This window comes from Maylandia zebra, linkage group LG5 (assembly GCF_041146795.1).
Source record: "Maylandia zebra isolate NMK-2024a linkage group LG5, Mzebra_GT3a, whole genome shotgun sequence".
Lineage (NCBI taxonomy): Eukaryota > Metazoa > Chordata > Actinopteri > Cichliformes > Cichlidae > Maylandia > Maylandia zebra.
This window is the reverse complement of record NC_135171.1, coordinates 9,146,591-9,170,087: the sequence shown is the minus strand read 5'-3', so window position 1 is coordinate 9,170,087 and position 23,497 is coordinate 9,146,591. Positions and strand designations below refer to the sequence as shown.

The following is a 23,497-nucleotide window of genomic DNA, read 5'->3' as shown; positions in this document are numbered from 1 at the left end:
GCAACAGCACCATTAGGTGCCATTAGCTATCAGGATGAAATCCTTTAACCCACTGTCAGATCCTACTCTGGTGCTGTGGGGCCTGGTTCCTACTGGTGGTCTTATTAGGAGCATGCCCCAATGTTATAAGCAATGCATACAAGCACATGGTGGGGCCATACAAACTACTGGGTACCATTTTTTTAATGACATTTTAGTCAAAATGAACGAGCCTGGTGCTACATTTTTTCACTCTGACTTTCGAGGTGTCTTTGAACTCAGCCCTCTGTAGGCTGATAATTTTATATCCATCAAAAGATGTGCCATCCTTTCATTCTTAACAAATTACCCGATTATTTTTTCCCCTTTTTTCCTTAAGATCTGTAGTGCTTTTGAAGTGCTCCTTTTAAATTTTGGAGCAGTGTATAAATATCACAGGAGGTCTTTTCTGTGCTGTGTTATCAAGATTAAAAGATATCAACAGATACTATTTTCTCTGCTTCTAGTTGTTCTCGCACAGTTTTTGTGATTTCTGGCTTTTGACCAGCACCCAAAGCGTGACAAACTGAGGGACTGGTCTGTCACGAGGAGACCTGAGTAATCTATGTTGTTTTATCACAGTTTGAGTCTTCAGTAAATATTTAAAGAGATCTGCAAAAGATAGGAAGAAAGGGTGGGGTCATGTTCACCCCATTATTGAGCACCATGAAAGAACTATACACAAAATCTTCAGGAATATAAAAAAGATCTGTATATTCATTCATGTATATGACCTACATAACATACACAACTGTTCATTACGTACGCTGGAGATCAAATTACAAAAACCAAAACAAAGGTTCGAGGATACAAGTGAAGCTTTAGCCAAGAAATTCAATTCCATTTTATTTATATAGAGCCACATCAAAGCAGCAGTCGCCTCAAGGCACTTAAAGAAAAAGGCCATTCTGTTTAACAAACACGTCTTTCTGTATATGAGACATATTTTGGAGATAAGCTTTGAAAGAGAAAAAAAAGGGTTTGCATGTTATAAATCCCAAAAGGTTTGTTTTCGCTGCAGACCGGTGATTCTTCCAGAACGTCAAAAATTGAAATATATACTCCAGTGATGACGCACATCTGCTACAGCCTTTTCCCAGCTTATCTGCACGCACACTCACATTCACAGTCCAGGATTACGCAGGAATTTCTGCTCTGTCACTTTTCCACCATAAATAAAGGAGATGGCCTCCTTGGAACAACTAAATGTCTTTATTCACGTTGGACTTTTGACTCCTGCACAGCATTTACAGAACAAGAATAAAAGCTTAGTTCATAAACAACAGTGATTCATGTGATACGCATCCTAGCTTGTGTTTAGCCTCCACAGGAGAGTCCACTGTAGCAAGCCGACCACCGCTCCTGCTCCAAACCTTCAGGCCTGAAACTGGTAAAGCTAATGCAACTTGTAGCTTCAGGTTTAGCTAATTAGAGCAGTAAGGGCTTCCTGCAGAACTACTGTTGACCTCTGACCTCCTCACATTCCTAAAGTACGTCGTCCCAGGCCTCATGATTCGGATCCCCGGGAGAAGTCGGAATGAGTTAGGAGACACGCGACTGATCAAACCACAGGCCTGATGGCAAGACAGTGTGAAGCCTGCCAGTGTTTACTGTCTGAGAATGGAATGATGGGTAATGGCTGACGGGTTACTACTGGCAGGAAGTCAGGGCACATTCCCCCAGCGACTGACCAATCAGACGAGAGGTGTCAAGCAGAGTCAATACATGGTCAAAGGTCAGAAAAGCAGGTTTGGCATGGCCAGCTGTCTGTTTGAATCTGCCGTGAGGGAACACAGAGGGGTCTTTGAAAGGACTTACCTGGGCACAAGCCCAATGCCCGAGGGCTTCACCTGCAAAATGTCACTGACACAGACAAAAACAAAACCCAAAGCAAAGAATTTTAAAAACGAGTTTTTTAAAAAACCAAAAGATGAGATGAAGATGAACTCAGGCATGTTTAGTGAGTCTGAGATGGTTTTCTCCTGACCCTCTCAGAATCAGCTGACTTTGTTGTCCTGTAACTTTAGTATATCGAATGAAGCCATGCCACATTTTACCCTTATGTGAAGTTACAGGTCCTTCAAGTACAAATCTGTTGCTTTTTAATTCACATTGTTTTCTTCTCTATCAGTACAGGAAGTATCTACATGAAAAGTGAAAAACACAAATGAGCCCTGCTATTTGGTTTTATTTGTTTTCTGTTAATTCAGTGGAGAAAACATACATGATAAACTTTAAAGTGTGATATCACCAGGAGGGCAAAGTGAAATCATACCTATGATGATATTATTTCTGACTATTCTATCATGTAATAACACTCATAAGACATAACATTTGAATTTCTGTTTAATCAAATGTAAAAAGCATGGTGGATGAGTGACGACTGCCTATATACTGTTGTTACTCATATACTATATATACTGCCTATATGACACGTAACAAAGATTGGTTTGATCTTCAAACGTTTCTTCTGTATCTCGGACCACCAAATTTCAAGACAAAGTGAAAGCCTCTGTAAAAACATTATGTTTATTAATACTGACCTTTTTGTGATGTCAGTGAGAAATAGCTGTCCAAAGTTCCCACTGCCTGAAAATCCTTCAAGTCGCTGTAGAGCTGTGAGATTTGCTACACATTAGCATGTTAGCATTTTGTTAGCATTTACTTGTGAGAGTTGACAGACTCATGTTAGCATTTAGCTCAAAGCACCTCTGTGTAAATAAAGCATTATGGATAAAATCTTTAGTACTGCATTAAGGTTATTGTAGTTAATTAAAACTAAAACTAGATGTGAAAAACATTTTAATTAATTAGAAATTTAGAGAATTGGGAATTTTTATTTGTTAAGCTAGTAGCAGCCAATTACCCTTGAGAAGCTAGCCTTGGCAGAGACAGTAGTGATGGGTCGTTCGCGAACGAAATGGCTCTTAGAGCCGGCTCTTTGACGTGAACGACGCGAGCCGGCTCCTTATCGCGAGCCGTCACGTGTTTTTTTGTTTTTTTTTTCCTTTCTCTCAGCCTCTCTCTCGCACTTTTTTTCCGCTTCACTCTGCACGCGAGCCTTGTGCTTTACGCTGGGCAGAGGGGGGAGGGGCGGTAGTTACACTCAGTAGCACAGGAACAGAGCCAGAGGGAGAGAAAGAGAGGCAGGGACAACAACATTAGAAAGATATAGTAATCATCCACAACTATTTTCGGTTGCAGATGATAAAGGATTGAGAAAGTTTATTCATGCAGGTCCATATGACAGAGAATATGCATGTTCTTTTAGTTTTCATATTATAATTTATATTTAATTGTGTTGTGGTTTGCAGGTGTTCTTTTCACTTTAAATTTGTGAAAGGAAAAAGCTGAAAATTTAAATAGTTAAAACTTGAAATGTGAATAGTTGATTTTTGTATTATATGATTTATTTATTACATTTTATGTGGAGTGAATAAATAAAAGTATATTTACGGTGGCCCCTAGAGACAAAGCACATACAAACTTCAAATCACGTACTAACTCTGAAGCATGTACAAACTCCAAAACACGTAAAAACACGTACAAACTCCAAAACACGTAAAAACACGTACAAACTCCGAAGCACGTAAAAACTCAGAAGCACATAAAAACTCAAAACACGTACAAAAGACAACAGAAGTGCTCCAGGATGCTGGGCGCAGTGTTGAGCCTTTGTTATGTTGTGGCTACACAAGCCAGCAAGTACCAACGACCGGATTTGGTGTGTGGTAATAACAGGTAAATGAACTTTTTTTAAAATTATTTGAATATATATATGAGTGCCTGTGTATAAATACACAAACAATACACACATGCTTTCAATTGTGTAATTTAAGTGATCTAGTAGCTCTGCTTTGGAAGTTCAGTTCATGCTAGAAATGTGTTTTGGAGTTTGTACGTGTTTTGTCTCTAGGGGCCACCGCATATATTTATATATAAACATATATAAATAAAACCACTTGTTTTTACGTTAGTAATTCCTTTTGTGCATAATTTTATATTATTGTTAATAATAAATTAATTAAAGCAACAAAACAACCTGAAGAGCCGGTTCGGAGCCGAAAGAGCCGGCTCTTTTTAGTGAGCCGAACCGAAAGAGCCGGATCTCTAAAAAGAGCCGGAAATCCCATCACTAAGAGACAGGACTGATAAGCTCACTCCTTTCTCACTCCACACACTCACACTCCCAGTTTTTACAGTTGTAGTATTCAGGACCAGCTGGCGCTGACTCAAGTGACATCATTTGAGGTAGTCTGTATCAGACTTCAAGTCCATAGATAAAGCAAAAAGTAAGTTGAAGAAAAACACTGGAACAGTTTCACAAACCTCTGTTTTTCTGCCTCTCGTCTGTCCAGCAGTTTGCTTCTGTACAATGAAAACAAAAGTGACACTGCTGAGTGAAGAGAGAATCAATCTCAGTTTATGTGACCCAAGCCAAAAGCCTTTCCCTTACTAGAAAACCCAGAAAATTGATTGCAAACACATTTCGTTTGCAGAAGAGGAGGATCAGGTGGAGAAAGAAAAGGGAGAAGATCAGTGCCCTGGCTTCAGATCAGGCCACAGGTGAATCAGACTGAAACAGATACTCTGCTGTATATGTTTATTACAAACATCTTAATTAAACAGAGATATGTGACAGCGAGTGAGGACAGAGAGTACCTTCGTGTTTGTCAGCACCTCAGAGTTTCTTACAGGAAACAGACACGTTTCCTGGTAAAATCACCATCAGTGATGACTTGTGTTCCAGGAAATGCAGTCAGGATTAAATTAATAACCACACTGAGTTTGTGTCAGACATTAAGTCCATGGAAAAAGCAACAAGTAAAACCTCTGTTTTTCTCCCTCTCTCATCTGTCCAGCAGTTTGCTTCTATAAATAATGACAACAAAAGTGACATACCACTAAAGAAAGCAGAATCCATCTCTATCTGCAATCCATCTGTGACTCAAGCCCAAGGCTTCCCCCCTTACTAGAAAACCTGCCCTGAAAATTTATTGCAAACACATTTCTTTTTCGGAAAAGGAAGATTAGGAGAGAGAAGAAGAAGAGGGAGGAGGAAGCTGACTCTGGAACATCATGTGCAAAAAGAACAGGCTGCAGTGGTTGGTATGAGGTGAAAAGAAACCGTGTGAAACATGCTGGCTTGCTGGCATGCAGTTTGTGTGAATGAATAGAATAAACTGTTGTAAATGTAATAAAACTCATTTTAAAGCAACAAATGTAGCATTTCACATTGTATGCCAATTTTTTCCTAGATGACGTTTAACTATAATCACAGTGTAAGCTCTTTCATGTACAGACACCGATCAGGACAGGAGCATGACATTTGTGAGACCACACTGCCCTCTAAAGGCCAAACAGTGTCATCAGCAGCAGAAATGTGATATTAGTTTTGGTCAGAATTTTCACAAGTGCAAGGGATTTTCAACATAGCATTAATTTCGAAACATACTAGTTCTCTTTAGAAAGCAACAATTATTTCAAAATAGAAATAACCAGACGACATTATTAGTGCCATGAAAAACGGACCTTTTTACTGAGCCTGCTGCTGTACAGTTATGTACTTTAACTTCATAATACCCTTTGCTCGTAAAACATGCTCTGAGTTCTGAGTTTCCAAGTGTCAGTCAAGAAATTCAAAGAGAGCCAGACAGTAGAGAAAAAGCCTGATAGAGGTAGGAAGTGAAAGATTTGAAAGACTCTGGAAAGAAAACAAGTGAGAGATGCCTCAGTGCATTAATGAAGGCAGAATCATGAAGACAGAAGGATGTGTGAAAACTGGGCCTCGGACGTCGCTTTGTCTTCCAACACAGCAACAACCAAAACATACATGGTGAAGAATGACCCCCAGAAGACCACAGTGAACGTTCCTGACTGGCCTTGAATCCCACTAAAAATCTGTGGGATGAACTGAAGATCAAGATCAAGGCAGAGCAAAAATTTGGAGGAGCTTGAGAGCGGGGTGGGATTGTTGAGGAGACGTGTGAGACTTATGGAAAACTGACTACGATTAGGGGGGGCTAATAACCCCTACCCAATACTTTTATTGTATTTTGAAGAGACACTAATTGTTCTGATTAAAAACTGTCAGTAGAGGATTCCAGGATCTCTCACATATATTGAGTCTGTTATTTTTGAGAAGTCTCAGTCTCTCCAGATGCAACATATTTACCACCCAAAGCTCAACTCAGTTTTTACCCCACTGCTTCAATATTATTATTTTTTGCAGTAACTATTCCAAACAGGATTGTGATCCATTCATACTTGTTTACAGATGTCAAAGAGGTGATTCCCAGCTCTTCCCAAATTCTTCAGAGTAACAGTGAAAACTCGTCTTCCAATAAATGCACATCTTCCAATATCTACATATCTATATTACTGCTAATATATATTTTGTAATATATCTATATTATTGCTAAAGCACTTCTATAGGCTCGAAAGCCTACTACCAATTAAGCATATTAGGTGATGTGCATCTCTGTAATGAGAAGGGGTGTGGTCTAATGACATCAACACCCTATATCAGGTGTGCATAATTATTAGGCAACGTCCTTTCCTTTGGCAAAATGGGTCAAAAGAAGGACTTGACAGGCTCAGAAAAGTCAAAAATAGTGAGATATCTTGCAGAGGGATGCAGCAGTCTCAAAATTGCAAAGCTTCTGAAGCGTGATCATCGAACAATCAAGCGTTTCATTCAAAATAGTCAACAGGGTCGCAAGAAGCGTGTGGAAAAACCAAGGCGCAAAATAACTGCCCATGAACTGAGAAAAGTCAAGCGTGCAGCTGCCAAGATGCCACTTGCCACCAGTTTGGCCATATTTCAGAGCTGCAACATCACTGGAGTGCCCAAAAGCATAAGGTGTGCAATACTCAGAGACATGGCCAAGGTAAGAAAGGCTGAAAGACGACCACCACTGAACAAGACACACAAGCTGAAACGTCAAGACTGGGCCAAGAAATATCTCAAGGCTGGTTTTTCTAAGGTTTTATGGACTGATGAAATGAGAGTGAGTCTTGATGGGCCAGATGGATGGGCCCGTGGCTGGATTGGTAAAGGGCAGAGAGCTCCAGTCCCACTCAGACGCCAGCAAGGTGGAGGTGGAGTACTGGTTTGGGCTGGTATCATCAAAGATGAGCTTGTGGGGCCTTTTCGGGTTGAGGATGGAGTCAAGCTCAACTCCCAGTCCTGCTGCCAGTTTCTGGAAGACACCTTCTTCAAGCAGTGGTACAGGAAGAAGTCTGCATCCTTCAAGAAAAACATGATTTTCATGCAGGACAATGCTCCATCACACACGTCCAAGTACTCCACAGCGTGGCTGGCAAGAAAGGGTATAAAAGAAGAAAAACTAATGACATGGCCACCTTGTTCACCTGATCTGAACCCCATTGAGAACCTGTGGTCCATCATCAAATGTGAGATTTACAAGGAGGGAAAACAGTACACCTCTCTGAACAGTGTCTGGGAGGCTGTGGTTGCTGCTGCACGCAATGTTGATGGTGCTCAGATCAAAACACTGACAGAATCCATGGATGGCAGGCTTTTGAGTGTCCTTGCAAAGAAAGGTGGCTATATTGGTCGCTGGTTTGTTTTTGTTTTGTTTTTGAATGTCAGAAATGTATATTTGTGAATGTGGAGATGTTATATTGGTTTCACTGGTAAAAATAAATAATTGAAATGGGTATATATTTGTTTTTTGTTAAGTTGCCTAATAATTATGCACAGTAATAGTCACCTGCACACACAGATATCCCCCTAAAATAGCTAAAACTAAAAACTACTTCCAAAAACATTCAGCTTTGATATTAATGAGTTTTTTGGGTTCATTGAGAACATGGTTGTTGTTCAATAATAAAATTATTCCTCAAAAATACAACTTGCCTAATAATTCTGCACTCCCTGTATTTTCCACATAAAGATCCCTGATGTACTTCCAGCCTCTCTGCTTCCAGAATGAAACGACAAAACTGACAAAATGTTTAGTCATATACACTGAAAGTCATATATACGACAAAACAATGACAAAAACTGTTAGTAGATGATTTCTTAACTGAAGTAGGGATTTTGAGCAGAGCAGGCGATGTTATTTCATTCTTACTGGATTGATGTTCAGGACGCAGTCATGTGGAAGATGGACTTGACAAAAAAAGACAAAGAAAACTGGGGCTGACCCTTTTGACCCTGGTAGTTTTGGGATTTTGTGAATTAGTTTTAAAAATGTAAGCATTCGAAATACAATTAGGTTGTCAGGGAAAGCTGCATAAAAATTATTTGCTCCGTTTAACAGCAATTGAGAAATGCTTTTCATAAGAGGGCTAATAACTCTGTCCTCATATGTACATGAGATCAGAGCGCAGGTGAATCAGACTGTGCGTTCAGCTCTGTCGGCACCTCAGATTTTCTTATAGGAAACAGACACGTTTCCTGGTAAAATCAGTATCAATGATGACTTGAGTTCCAGGAAATGCAGTTAAGATGAAATTAATCAATAACTACACAGAAAGGCATGTCATTGACATGAGGTTACCTATTTGAAACTCACACACTGATGTGAACTCATTTTTATGTTGTGCGGGTTAATCATTTGCACACAAAAAGTACAATAGAAAGTCTGGTCATTATGAGTGTGCAGTTATAACGTGAGATATGATTACATAAGCACAGGTTTCACCATCAGGTTAGCTGTGAGAAGGAGTGTGTTGAAATCAGCAAGTCATGCAGTACTGAAACTGCAATGATTTTTCACTTCTCATTGATTACCCTCCACATATCATCAAAGGTTTCTATTTCCTGCTGGCAGCTCCCAGCTTCATCGCCACCTCTTTACAAATGAGTCATTTTTAAAATGCAATGACAGGGCTCTTCGTTTCCTACAGACGCACATTAGCCATAATACAGGAAGTAAGGAGATTTAACTTGACTCAGTTGTGGATTGTGCACGTCTAGATATCTGTTTCTAATGTCACTTCCCTATTTGAGGGCAGTTGAGCAAAAAAATAAAACACATTTTACTGAAACTGCAAGTTGGTTGTTGCAAGACCCTCTGAGAAGAAAGTTAAAAAACTGAACAAAACAAACCCTACAAGACATTTTATCACTGTTAGGTTTATTTTGACCACTCTTGATGCATTAGATATACTATAAGTATATTTTGTGTTAAACCCTTATATGGGACAGCTAAACACACCCACATAGATGGTTTTTAACTTATTAAGAAGAGGGATGACATTAAAACACAAACACACAAAAGTGGCACTACAGTAAAAAGAAGCCCACTGATTACCACAGTATTAAAAGCAGCTGCCTTCTGTTGTGTAAGTCTCGCACATGCCTCCATAATAGCACTGACTCACTGGGCATGAACATGGCCTCTCTTGGGACATGCTATGGTGTCTGACATCAGGAAGTTGGCAGCTGAATCTTTGGGGCTTTTGAGATGCGAGGTGGAGCCTCAGGAGGCTTTATTTGGTTCCTTCCGAGAAGTTTTGGGCTCTTTTTTGTACCTTGGGCTGTTTCTGAGCAGCCTTTGTGCAAAGGACAGGTACGTTGCCATCATATATGAGCTGTTGTCACTGGAGAGTATAGGGTTACAGTCGAGGAAATAATCCTTCGATCCCCTGTTAAACTGTAAGTTTGGTCACTTACAAACAAATAAGCCTTTTGAGTAACAATCTCTTCACTTGTTAATGGCCTTTATTCTGTTGCAGACTGGAATACAGTGAGAGCCAAAATACCTACGAATATTAAAAGAAGCTTTAAAGAGACACAAAACCAATACAAAGACACGACACAGCCAAAATGGGATCCAGAACAAAGACAGCGATGATGTCTGCCCATAATGACACATCCAACAAGCCCAACAAGCACCAAAAAGACTTCACACACTACACAAAACTGCAACATATAAAACTACCACAAAGACACAAACAAGTACAAGCGATGAAAAACCAATTCAACCTAAAAAGAAAAGAGAAAACCCCACAAAAAGGTATCAAACAACTACAGAGAAATGCAAAAAGACATAGATGAAAAGCAAACTTAATAAAAGCAAACGCACAAAGAGTCACAAAACAACTACAAAAAAGATTTACGATACACACAAAAAGATGCAAAACTACCACAAAGATGCACAAAACCCCTTAAAAAGATGAAAAATGCTAGCAAGGGACACGAACCAACTACAAAGAGACGCTAAGCAACTTCAAAGACATATAAAGCACCCTCAGAGAATTGTAAACAAAAACAAACAGAGATGGAGTATACACAATACATTAAACAACTGCAAGCATCAAAAAACAGACACAAAAACAATTACAAAGGGATTTTAAACAACAAAGAAAGGTGGAATTTATTGTACGTCTTCAAAGATGTACAATAAATGTACACATAAGCACTACAAAGAGATGCAAAACAACTACAGAAATGGAATCGATCAACGAAAGGCACAAAGCGGCGTCACATAACTACAGAGAGATGCAAAATAACTTCGAAGGGGAAAAAATATCCATAAAAGAAACTATAAATACCCCATATAACTGTATGCTTATGTTTAATCAGTCACAAAAAAAGAGGCACAAATTGTCACAAAGATCAACAAAAGCTGTCTTTTAACTGATGGCTAATGTGTGCACTACACTGCCAATACAATGCAATTTCCATGGTATGATTTCAGTTCAGTACTGGGGTTGGAAACACCTTAAGTGAAACATTGAGTTAGTTTTGAAGTTGTTTAGAATTTGCTCCACTGATATCAGCTGAAGGTCAGTTTCTCAAAGCAGCACTGATGTGTAGACAGGTAACCTGAGCTAGTGGTAATGTCATACACTCCTTCTTCATTGCTTTACATGCACAAATAAACTGTTCCTAAAGTGAGCATGATTCAGGTAGAAGGAAGTCAGGGACATTTCAGCTCAGAAACCAACACCAGAAGCTTCACAGACCTTTAGAGAGGCCTCTGCCTTTGAGTGCTTTTGGCATAACAAACATCAGTGAATCACTGAGCTCACAACACTCCCTAAAACAAATGATTACCCGCCAAATAAAACTCATCAAAGCGCTCGTTGTCATGGCAGCCGTGCAGGTGACAGCGTTTTCAGATGTGAGCAGGTGAACCCAACAAAGGCTTCACACCAGCCTGGATGCTATTGATCACAACCGCCACTTGTGGAGGCTGAATAGTCCCACAGAAACCTGGAGGAAATGATGCTATTATCTCCCCGCGGCTCTCTGATGCAGGCCACATGAATAGGCTGACCACTTCAATGGGATGATGTTCATCTGGTGTACCTGTGTATATATGCAACACGCCAAACATCCGCCTCTGCTTACTTCAGCACCGAGACCACTGGAACTATGTGGTATGACATAAATAAATGGAAAACTGGACATTAACTCACAGAAAATATTTAATGAGTTCACTGCAAAAGAAAAATGTATAATTAACTGCATTTTTAAAACCATTATTATTAGCTTTACTATGTATTGCTACATTTTTGGAGTATTTACATAATTCATTCATTGCATTTTGACCACTATATGGTTTCCATGCAGGGTGAAACAAAGATGATTTAAGGGTGAAAGACTACATTCACCCTGGTTGGGGCTGGGTCTACTCTGGTGTAGCTGCCTGCCACCCTTGTGGCTGCTGGATGACCCCGGTCTTTTCTAGGTGCCCCCTGCGGTGGGCTGTGGCTCCCCACACCTACTATTAAAAACTTAGATGGAGAAACCTTCTGAACACAAGCACACATGGTGTTTTTTTCCCCAGCAGGTGATGAAGCAGATTTTCTGTTTTTTCTCTCCATCCCTCTTCTTCTATTAACTTCCTCTCAAACTTCTTTCCTGTTCACCAGTCTTGACTGTTCTGATTCCAATAATGCAAAATGAAATAAATCAAATATGACTATTAGTTGGACCAGGATAGCAAAAGCTGCAATGGTCTAACGGCTGTAAAGTCTGTTAACTTATGGATACTTCTTAAAATCAAAATTGTGTTCTCTCTTTTTTGAGCAGAAGGAAAAAAGATGTTTGCTGATGGTACTGCCAGGCTAACATGCTTTTTTTTTTTTTTTTTAAATAATGACAAATTAAAAAGTGTGGTGTGCTACTGATCTAAAAGCAAAGTTTAACTACAATGCAAGAGATTTAAAGTCCCATTTTAACCAGTTCACACCACGTACACCAGTGTATTGCCAGTGTTGTGAATATCAGTCCAGTTAAATCCTATGACATTTACTAAGCAGCATATCCTTCAGCAGAAACACTATCAAGCACCGTATGACTAAGTAACTCGTACCTTTGTTTTTTTTTTTTTTACATTTATTACTCTTGAACTAAATGGAAATCTGTGAGCAGGCTCTGTGAGAATCCTGAAATCATTTCACACAAACTGGGTCACACAAGTCAAAGACAGATGAAACCTGAAGATAGACATGCCTTTATTTAACACTGAGTAGTCTCTACAAGTTCCACACAAACAAACAAGCCATTTATACAGATGAAATGTCGTCAACAGCAACGGGAGCGCCGTCTTCCAAACGACGCACGAGACAGCACAATGCAACAAGCAGTCATTAAATTACAAACTGAGCAAAAACACGACCAGAGCAATCCAGGTGGAAACTTGCCATTCGCTTATTTGAAACAGTCTCCAGGCTCTTGATGCATCACAGGTTTCTCTTGAAAACTCTGGTGCTTCCACAAAGCAAAGATAAATATTGACAAAGACATGTATATTCATATAAGTCAACTTATAAACCTGTACGAAGGATGTATGGAATGATGAAGGCATGGTGCTAACCTATGTACGCACCAGAATTGTGCATCCTTTCAAACGCTGGTAATGAGCCAATTTATAATAGATGAATCTGGGGGGTGGGGGGGGTTGGACGAAGGGTTCGGGCCACCATCAGGTGCTTCTACAGAGGGACATCGATCCTTGCCCACCTAATTATTTGAGGTTACGGGTAAGGACGTCAAAAACAGCCCAAACACACACTCGGGAATGGTGTGTGTTTGGGCTTCTCCGAGAGTGACACGCTGGTGGGGCCCAATAGAAACATTAGCAGAGTAACCCCGCTGTTCAGCAGGCAGCTTTCACATCAGACTCCTTCAGCCAGAGCAGAAGACACGCAGATCTTCAGCCCTGACCATCTCCATTTACCTCGTAGCTCCCAGTCACACCGAGAGTTTTACGTTCAGGTGCTCCTGAGAAATAAATGCCCTGTAAAGGGAGGGGCTAGAGGTGAGGCTGAAGTTAAAGGTTGACTGGGAGTCAAGAGGAAAATGTTTAGTAGGGGAGTCTAATGTGAGAGCAGCCTGCTAAACATGCAGGGTTTAACCTCAGCAACCGGACTGTGTGATGTCTCCACCAGAGCTCCTGGTCACCTCCAGAGTGGTAAAGACCTAGAAGGTAAAGAGGACACAGGAACATAATTAACATCTTTAATGCCACAGGCATGTTCTCATTGGCTGAAAAGAAATTGTTCTTAGTTCCGTTTGTTTAGTCATCTACAGCCAAACATGAAACTTCACACCAGGCTGTCACATCAATGCACTGCGTTTGTTTCAGATGAACATATTTGGGCTAAACCGTCAGAAAATAGAAATACGATGTAAACCCATCAAACAAGAGGATCCTCAGCAGCCTAATGCACTGTCATTAGCACCAGCACGATTAACATAATGAATAATCATGTCCCCTAATTACACCAATTATTCCCAAGCATGCATCACCACACACCCACAGACACTTCAAACAATTCAGACACTGATTGTTTAAGTTCTACACACGATGAATATCCTGTTCCAGCCCAAGATAAAAAAAAGTGTGAGACCACTAAAGAGACAGCAAGCACTTTAAACAAGCCGTCTATGGCTGCTCTTTGGACCTGGTGTCTTATCCTGGCCGTCTGATAGGACAACTGCAGACATACACAGCTTTCTTTCTGCCTTCAGCATATTTGCTGTGCAGTTTGTGTGCTAAAGGCAGCTCCAGTGTCATTTCCTGTTCTTACTGGCTTGATGAAAGTACTATTGCAACATGCTGTGGAAATTAACAGTTATTAGCTGTCATACTGGACCTGGAGTGGTTTGACACTGAACTGTGCGGTCTGCCTCAATGAAAAACTGATTCATTTTACCGTCATTAAAACTTTGTTGAAATTATAGAGAACAGAAGGAACTGAAAACACTATGAAACGTTCATGACTCAAAACCGTGGAAAATAACTAAATAAAACAAAAAGGGGGAGAGGGCGGGAGACAGAGAGAGAGACAGGAGAAGAGAAAAAAAAAAAAAAACCCACACCATTGACCTTTAGGTCAAGGTCACTGAGATTTAAACTTCAAGATTTTTAGTAGATATACTTGTGGTATCAATTTAAAAATCCTGTGTCGCCTTGTTCTCATATTCAGTTTGGTGTCCATGCCACCTGCCAACCCGGCAGGGTGGCGATAACTTTTACAGATGGCCCGGTTTGGACCGATTCTCGGATGCTGGCTACGTGTCTCCCCCCCCAAAAAAACAAACCCCATCCTAAATACATAAACGCAGGATCTAAGGCAGTCCACTAATACAGGAAGATACCCAAGTAAATAAAGTGGCAGCATTGTCTTTTTACCTCAGCACAGGTTGGGTGGATGCCAATGGTGGTGTCCAACTGTTCTTTGGTGACGCCACACTTCATGGCTGCACCGAAGCCCTGCGTCACCTCTCCTGCATTTGGTCCTAGGTAGTGGAAACCTATGACTCGATCCTGCAGTGTGGCATTAAAAAACAAAAACAAAAAACAAATCAGGAGCTCAGGCTGGTGGCTGCCACAGATTCAGGCACATTTGTCGGTTGCATTTTAGTTGCTCTGATCTTACGTTGTCTAGTTTGTTGCAGATGATCTTGGCGTAGCATTTGTTGTTGTCCCTGCCGGGCACGGTGAACTCCAGAGGCCAAAAGAGACTGTGATACACCTGAACATGAGACCAGAAACACATGAATGTAAAAGCTTCAAAACAAACGCAGTTCTGCGGTCCAACGTCAGCTCGCATTCACAGATGTACTGAAGAGTTTGTATGCCTGGAATAAAACACTAAACGCATGCATTTGCTTGATGGCAACCTGTGACAACCAAGTAAGTTAGAGACAGTTTCATTCAATGTGAAAGCAGCGACCAGAGCGCACAGTCAGCCGAGCCTCGTCTGTCATCAACAATTCAGCTGTTACCTCGAGGTTTTCCTCGCCGTAAAGCTCGATGGCTTTCTCCTCTGGCAGACCGCAGGAACCATACTCAAGCGGGGTGAAGACTGTGGTGGGAACATTGATGTAGTCACACTGCAAAAAACAGCATTTGGTTAGTGATTAACAAAATCTTGTTATGGAACACCAGATTCATCATCTGGAGCACAAAACACTCTGACCTTCTTTATGTCCTTCCCTTTCAATGGCTTACTTCAGATTTTAACACTATACCTCTTTAAAATAAGATTAGTCTTAATGGCACCTTAACATTCAGTTTCCATCCTACGAAACAGGTCTTTATGCACCTTAAATAGGTACTAAGAGACTGTTCAGACACTTTATGTCTGGTAGTATTGAGTTGGTTGTAGTTTAATGGACAAATAGATTTTAGAATGACAGTCAGAAATCATGACACAGTCACGTTGTACTTACTTTGACCGTTGATCCTCCGTAGAGGCGTCGGGCCAGCAGCTTGCCAGCCTGGATGGCTACAGGTGTCAGCTCCCACTTGCCTTCTAGAATGTCGCCAATAGCATGGATGTGGGGCACGTTGGTCTGCTCTTCATCATTCACAGGAATCTTTCCATTCCTGCAGGATGGGATCATCGAGCATACATTTAAGACTTTTATCCCGTTTTGTGACTTCAAATTAAATATCCGAGTGTTGAAGTTCAAAGTTAAGTGGGTGTAACAATAATAGAAAATTACACAATTTTAACTGTGAATAACAGATATTTTCTTTATAATAAATCTTTACAATAAGCCTGACATTGTGTAGATGACTGGGGACCGTTATAGAAAGCACCAAAAAGAGTTATACACTCAGCAAAAAGCCTGCAGGAAACAAGGTTAAAGAGCACCACACAGATAAACGTTTGTGTGTCAGTGACAAAGCAGAAATGGATAACTGGCTATGTGGTCATTCATACTTAGCAAAAAGGAGAAGCACACTTGTAGTAGTATCCAAATCACTGGCTACTGCCAGTGATTTGGATCTGCGCTGCGCAGGAGCAGAACAGCCACAGGCCCCTGAGCACAGAAGCCCTCTGGCTAACGCTGGGCTTCAACTAAAAATTGCTATGGTCATGAGACTCAGAACACTCTTTAAAGCTGGACTCATGCCGTCTTAATCCCTACAGGCCTCACAACACAGGCTCAGCCATTCAGTTATTCACACAAGAGTGGAAAGAAAGCCTTATAGAAAACACTGCATTTCTATGCTGGTATCAACAGCATCAATAATGACCTGCAGGAGGTGTCAGTCTGTAAGAATGTTTTTCCAAACCTAATTTTATACTTTTACTCTTTCAAAAACAAACAAACAAGTGAACTCAGAACAGAAAGCCTTTTTTTAATATAGATACTTCCTTTGTTCTGTCACTTAATACCAATGTGATTTACAGCAGTGTTCTCATCTTACCCACAAGCCACCCCTCACCTCCCCACCAAATTCCCCCAACACTCACACCAGGCAGAGAGCCCTGAGCAGCAAGAACTGCTGAATCACTGTGACTGTACTGCGAGTATTAAAGGGACAGGGGAACACACGTACAAGCACTCCGAGAGCAAATCAAGCCAGCTCACCCTGGGCGGTGTTTACTTTTAATTGTATTTTCTGTATATTCACTGTGTTTTCTCTGGTCTTCAAGAAGTTTGCAGTGGACTAAAATATTATACTACAGTATATTTCTATCTCATTCCAAGAAACACATTTTGGGGCCAATTGGACAGAAAGACAGATGTGAAATGTAAATGTGAGGTCAAAGGTCAAGTCTCACATGATATTTGGATGCAGACTTTAAAAATAGTTTTAAAGATGACATTTTATGAAAGTTTGATCTCATTTGACCTTGAAGGAGAGGCCAGAGGTCAAATGTGACAGGCTAATACCATATAAAGATTTTAAAATTTCCATGTGTTGGCAATACACACCAGATTGTCACAATCATAGTTTCTCAGACCACGACCCCACTCTACATGCCTACAGAAGCCACAAAAAAGTTTGACCTATCAAGTTTAATGATGATTTAATGACACGTGCAAATACACCCGAAACATGGCCTCCTCGGCAGTAACAACATACTGAACTTACTTTGGGTTGACTTTGACTCCTGCCTTATCCAGGCCGAGCTTGTCTGTGCATGCGTCTCGGCCCACTGCGATCAACACCTGAAGAACAAAAACCCCAGCTTGTTAGCTTTAATGCAGTGTGATATTAATCCTTTGTCATTGCCAATTGTTCCAGAGACATGGCATCTTCTCAACACTAACATGACAGCTGATGATTACATGGCAGTATCTCAACATATCACAGATTATGTAAAATCATCATATCTTTGGTTTAGTTAAACTGTAAAAATGGGGGTTTAAAAAAAAAAGAAAAAGAGAGAAAAGTACCCTAAACACTACGGAGCGCGATTAATATTAAAGTGACCACAGAATAGTGATTATTGCAACACTAAATGTAGTTTCTTTCACAGAAATAAGCTGTGAGAGAAACCGTTTACTCTTTTGGCGGAAATACATGACGACGGAGCAGAGAGAGGGGTGAAGGAAAACCGAAGCGATACATACAGTGTTGTACTCTCCCTCGATGATCTCGTCGGTTTCTGTGGACTTGGCGGTCACCTTCAGCCTGCCAGGAGTTCCTGCTTCAAGCTCCTCTATCTGACACATAATTTAAGAGAAAAGGCTTAAAACATCATTCATCTATATGCTGATCAGAGTCTGACCACCTCCTGCGTTCACTATAAATCAAAGACTTTTAATGTTGACCTATTAAGCACATGACCTGACAACATTAAAGATTACAGCTATTACCATTGCATGTAGGCATACTCCGAGATCAATAAGCTAAATCACAAACAGCAGGTTGTGTTCACGCTCACCTTTGTGGGTACATATTTACGGAGGAACTTGACACCGTGCCCCTCCATGTGTTCACCAGCGCGGTTGGCCATGTCCTGGTCGAAGCCCCTCAGCAGGATGGACCGTACCATGACGGTGACGTCGAGCCCGAGGCCGGCCAGAAAGCCGCCACACTCCAAAGCCACATAGGACGCTCCGATCACCAGAGTTTTCCCCGGGCAGTAAGGCAATGAGAAGAGGTCATCACTGTGAAAACAAAACAAACAAACAAAAACAAGGTGAGGTTAAAGCAGGTTTTTGTGCAGCTAGTTTTGCATACAAAGAATTTAGCAGGTGTGACACTTGCTTCTGCTGATCTAGACCTTCAGGATATTTTTTCTTTTTACCTCACAGGGTGTGGAGAGATGCTGTCTAATACTTATTTAAAGCCTTGAGCCACACTGTGGATTATTTAATAGAACAAGGTTCATGATGTTGCTCAATTTTAATTCATTTCTTTTTTTCAAAGATTTTCAAATAATTAAATATTTCATGTCACAACAAATAAATCCAACCATATCCCGTATTACTGCTTATCCTGTTTTCAGGTGTGAGCTATAGGATGTGTAGCTTAATTTCAGTAGCTGACAACAAAAGTACCAAATCTGGCTGACTGTCCAACAACAGCTGTGAGATCCGAAGAGAATCCCCGAATAAACCCTACCAAGCCCAGGCTTGTTTCTTACATTGTTCAGACAGCTCTGGTTTAAGACCTTGTGGAATAAATGAGCCTCTCTGCCAAGACACGAGCATAATCGTCAAAGACACCTGAGGATAATCTCACGTCAGCATTCACAGTGCAGGCAGACAGACGGCTGCTCTGAGGCACAACAACCTGCTGGATCACTAAAGGGCAGGTTTGTTTTCAGAGATCACACCTTAAGGAAGTGACACTTATTTCAGCCATGAACCCATCCACTGGTCTAAAAAGGAGCTCTGGGTGGAGCTTCAGTCACTCACACACATTATAACATAAATTGTCAGATTCTGTGTACTCTGCACGGTGCTGTCACCTGGTGATGCAATACTCCTTGTCTCCGGGAATGCCCAGGTAACGTGGCCTCTCACCCGTAGCCAAAACAAACTTGGCTCCTGTGTAGAACGTCTCCTTCCCTCGTTTGTTTGTAGCCTGTCAGGAAACACAAACAGATATTTTGACACACATGCAACATAACAGGAAGCTTTTTCAATGTAGTGGATGTTTCTGAAACATCTGCTTTTTGTGCAACTAGTGAGGTGATTGCAACGACAGCAACAACTTCTAAACACCGATAAGTATTTTTGAAAAGCCTGTTTAGGACACAAAAATAACAGTTAATTCAACAGGATGATTTCAAAGCTGACAGCTTATACAGATTAGTAACAGGTTGCGAGATGGTAACATGAGCAAGCAGAGAACGAAGACTTTATTAAGTTATGAAACGACTAAACCTCTGCATGACTTTATTGAAGATTCATTTTCATTGAAAGCAGTCGGTTACCTTGATTTTGTGTGGTTCCACAAACTCTGCATAGGCATTGACATAGTTGACATTCTTGTCCCTCAGTGATACCCTGTAGCCCCAGTTCAGGGAGCCAATGTAGTTGTTAACAGCAGTCTTCATCGTGTCCCAGTTGTGTTTCACTGAAGACAGAAACAGACACTCATCAGTAGAAGCAGTTGAAAGACTACGGGGTGCCTCCTAAATGGGCTCGCCTCCGATTTACCACGGCAAGCTGGTGTGATGTCACCCCTGCGTGACCTCCTGGGTCGGTCCCCTGAGCCCTCACCTGTCTCATCAAACTCCCAGCCGAACTTGCGCGCGTCCTGCATGGCCGTGGACAGCAAGGCCGTCTGGTGCATCAGCTTCTTGGGAATGCAGCCTACGTTCACACACGTTCCTCCAAGACCTGATCGTCACAGCCAGAGCACAGCAAAACTGTCGTTTAGCAGCCACTACAGATCCAGACAAACCCTGCGTCAAAAGTCTTACTAAAAGGAAGTATCATACCCCAAGTGGTTCCTTTTGGTGTGGGCACAACGTAGTCCAACACCATGACCTTCTTCCCCAGTGCAGCAGCTTCCTGTTGTTAAAAGATTATATCTTACTGCTGTGTTGCACAGTTTTATGGAGCAAACAGAAGTGGTGTAAGTGAATTACATCATCAGCAATAGTTTCACACTAGTTCTGAGAAATCACCAACCACCACAGATCAAGAACCACCTTGCACTATATTTCATTATGATAACACATTTTAGCCTTTCACAGGTTTCTGTTTTCCTGTCATTTACACTAGTACTCTAGTTTCTGTCCTGTGCCCTGTTTATCATACAAGTGTGTGAAAATCTCACTAACAATCCTCCCAAAGACAAAAGCCTGCAAATGTCTGAAATTCTGCCAGTGACCAAAGTTACAGGTGCACCCCCACACAAGTACAAAAGCACGGCTGTCTGTGGGATCCCCAGTTCACACAAAGCAGTCAAATCAGAGCTAAATACTGAATTCTGACATCACCTTCGAGCAGGCCAAGCCTCCAGAGCCGCCTCCGATGACGATCAGGTCGTAGTCGTAATTATCGCCGTTAAGCAGCTGCTGCAGGCTGCCGTCTTTATGGGCCTGACACAAACAGCAACACAACGTTTGTTACTGTAGCACTTAGCAATGCTAATCATTTCAAACAAAAACAAACAAACAAAGGGTACACTGAGCTTTTTCATACTAGGTGTTGCTATTAACAGATATCCCAGTCCAAGTCAGATATTAGCACTGCCACCCATTATCTGACGTGGATTCGTATCAGCAGTGTGTTAAGCGAGAGGTAAATTTTGCCATTCAAGTCTCCAGGGGATGCTACCGGTCGGGATAATATTATTATTTACAAGTAACTAGGTCTACAAAGATTAGCTGCAGCCATTTTACTGAATGTTTCTGAATATTTTCATTAAAGATTTTAAACAGTGGTGTTTTTTTTCTATTTCTTTTTCCTGCAGCTGTATGAAGTGTATGAGACGACATAGCCCACCCTGTTCATGCACCCCTGATGGAATAATCACCATAAACCTTTTTCTTTTTTACATTTTCAATGAGTTTCTCACAGCTTGGCTTAGTGGCATCATACACTGACAACCACATGGTTTGTTTTCACCTCTTTCCAGTTGTGACAAAAACAACCAACCCATTTCTGTTATGAGAAGAGGCAAGTTACAAGAAAAAACAAGTTACATCTGAGCTGCAAGACGACTTTCATTGCTTACCTGTAATGTTTTGTCACAGCCACCGATGTGCTTCTTGTTGATGAAAACGTTAGGAACCGTTTTCTGTCCGGTCATCTCAAGCAGCATCTCCTGGTAGCTTGTCCCATTATCTGAAGGGGGGGGGCAAGTTTTTCACATGCTGAAACTTAGCCATGCATTGTGCGTTTATACCATCTTTGATGTGCAAATGAAATACAAATAACAAAAGGGAAGGGTAACCCTGGAATGTGTACTGCTGTAATAAACACTTTCCTTAGCTGATCCTGTGCTGACTTTTACTGCACGTTATGATCAATTATAGCCTCTGGTAATTAAGTTTGTTAGGTTTTCCACTGACTAACGTTTAACATCCACCACGTGCAAACCACCTCTAGCATTAAACCTTGGTAATTAACTCAGCAAGACAGGAGCAGTGAGGTACGAGTGCACTGAGATAATGGCACAGGGCCATCTTCGGTGAATGACTCAGCACATTTTGTGCTTTTGCAAAGACAGCCCAGACCGTGAACCAGTATAGGACAACGTTTCCGATATGTGAACAGAAAACCGAATTAACTACTGTAAAAATTTTATATTAAATTAGGGGCTTTGAAACTGACAGCACAAAGCAAAATGTACATTAAACAGGAAGAGGCTTTCAACAGACAAACTAGAAACATGGGCCTTAAACAAGCAGCTGGACTGTCATGAGTGAATTATTAAAAACCTACACTAAAATGTTAGCATAGCTAATAAAGCAAACAATAAACATGTATTGCTTTAGTTATACCAGGTCACAGACAAAGATGGTCACTCCCCTGTTTATACCTGCCTCTTTGTAACTTATTTGCTGTAAGAAGTGAAACATTTGTTTTGCTCAAAGTAATCTGCAGTTTTAAGCCTTTAAATGGAAAACTTGATACAACACTATAGCTAACTATAAAGCACTTACTTTACAATACTCCCAGCTGTTTTTTTATATAGTCATTCGCGATCTGAATAATACACATAAAGCTACTTATGGGCAGCCACGGAGTGTAACAGCTGCTGACAAACACATTAAATATCCCTCACAGCGGCTATCAGTTACCTCACAATGCTCGTCTTACCCATAAGATCCAGCTCCACCACATTGCACTCGACTTGCAGTTCTTTGAACAAGTCTTTCACCTGAAAACACAAATAAGGTAAAAGATTAATCCTACATCAAACGCACACAAACTTGTCCACACGTTAGAACATTTCATGCTAACAAATATGTCATCTTGTAACTGTCAGGTAAGCCTTTGTGTCCAGGTTATGGCGGCAGAAGGCAGCATTTTAAAAATGGGAGAAAAGTATGAGTTTTAAATGAATTAGCGCAGCTTTTTAAATACAGTGCGTTCAGAATTTACAGCACATTGTAGCGAATCACTAGCAGAGTTAACTAAGAACAATACGATATGTAAAGCTGACTTTTCAAGGAGCTCGTTCAGAGGCGACTAAAGCGTCCCAGGCTTAAATATATAAACACTGGATATTTATCTTCCGCCATTGTTGACCTAACGTAAATTACATTAAAGGCTATGCTGTTCGGTTTTGTTTTTGTCATTTAGCGAGCTTATGCGTAATAGTAAAGTTCTAGCCACCAAAGTTGATGACTGTACTAACGCAGCAAGGCCAAACCAGCAATTAGACCAAGCCCGTGTACTTCGCGGGAGAAGGTGGAAGTTTCTGACCGGCGCGGAGCCTCTACCGCCTACGACAAACTAAACGCCTTACCTTTACACAAAATGGGCAGTAGCTTTTGCTGAACACAATCACTTGATTGGAGTCGATAAGCGCTTGTATCTGAGATTTGAGTTCCTTCTTCCCACTGTCATTTTCGACGGGAGGCATTTTCGGATATTTCCGTCTGCCTGAGCAGGGCAAGCTTAGGTAGACGGCTGGCTACGGCTGGTGAAAAAAACCGAACAAACCGCCTCTCTCTGTACAAACTCGAGAACAGATCTAAATCTCTTGAGTCTGTTTCCCAGAGAACGTACTTCTAAAAAATATACTCGAGCCGCGGGTCTATCCCGGATCTACTCCCTTTGCTGTCAGCAGCTAGTCTACCAACCGCGCCAAACGTCTTTTACTATTTCTTG

At 41.1% G+C, this 23,497-nt stretch overlaps 1 protein-coding gene across 1 annotated transcript; it reads right to left on the bottom strand.

The window, feature by feature from the left end:
- Positions 1–12,439: 12,439 nt before the first annotated feature.
- txnrd3 (thioredoxin reductase 3) lies at positions 12,440–23,497 on the bottom strand. Its single transcript, XM_004559918.4, has 16 exons — positions 23,133–23,497; positions 22,481–22,541; positions 21,393–21,502; positions 20,653–20,754; positions 20,149–20,221; positions 19,928–20,047; positions 19,639–19,781; positions 19,171–19,286; positions 18,139–18,364; positions 17,825–17,917; positions 17,343–17,419; positions 15,683–15,839; positions 15,236–15,343; positions 14,887–14,982; positions 14,640–14,774; positions 12,440–13,423 (listed from the first exon to the last, which is right to left on the bottom strand). The coding sequence occupies exons 1-16, from the start codon at positions 23,247–23,249 to the stop codon at positions 13,361–13,363; spliced, it is 1,797 nt and encodes a 598-aa protein (XP_004559975.1). The 5' UTR covers positions 23,250–23,497; the 3' UTR covers positions 12,440–13,360.

Excerpts from the sequence above, each read along its gene's own strand:
- txnrd3 (XM_004559918.4), bottom strand. The coding sequence starts at position 23,249 with ATGCCTCCCGTCGAAAATGACAGTGGGAAGAAGGAACTCAAATCTCAG. Across the intron at positions 17,918-18,138 it reads GTAAATATGTACCCACAAAG|ATAGAGGAGCTTGAAGCAGG; the intron begins GTGAGCGTGAAC and ends ATTATGTGTCAG. Across the intron at positions 15,840-17,342 it reads GGAGTCAAAGTCAACCCAAA|GAATGGAAAGATTCCTGTGA; the intron begins GTAAGTTCAGTA and ends CCCATCCTGCAG.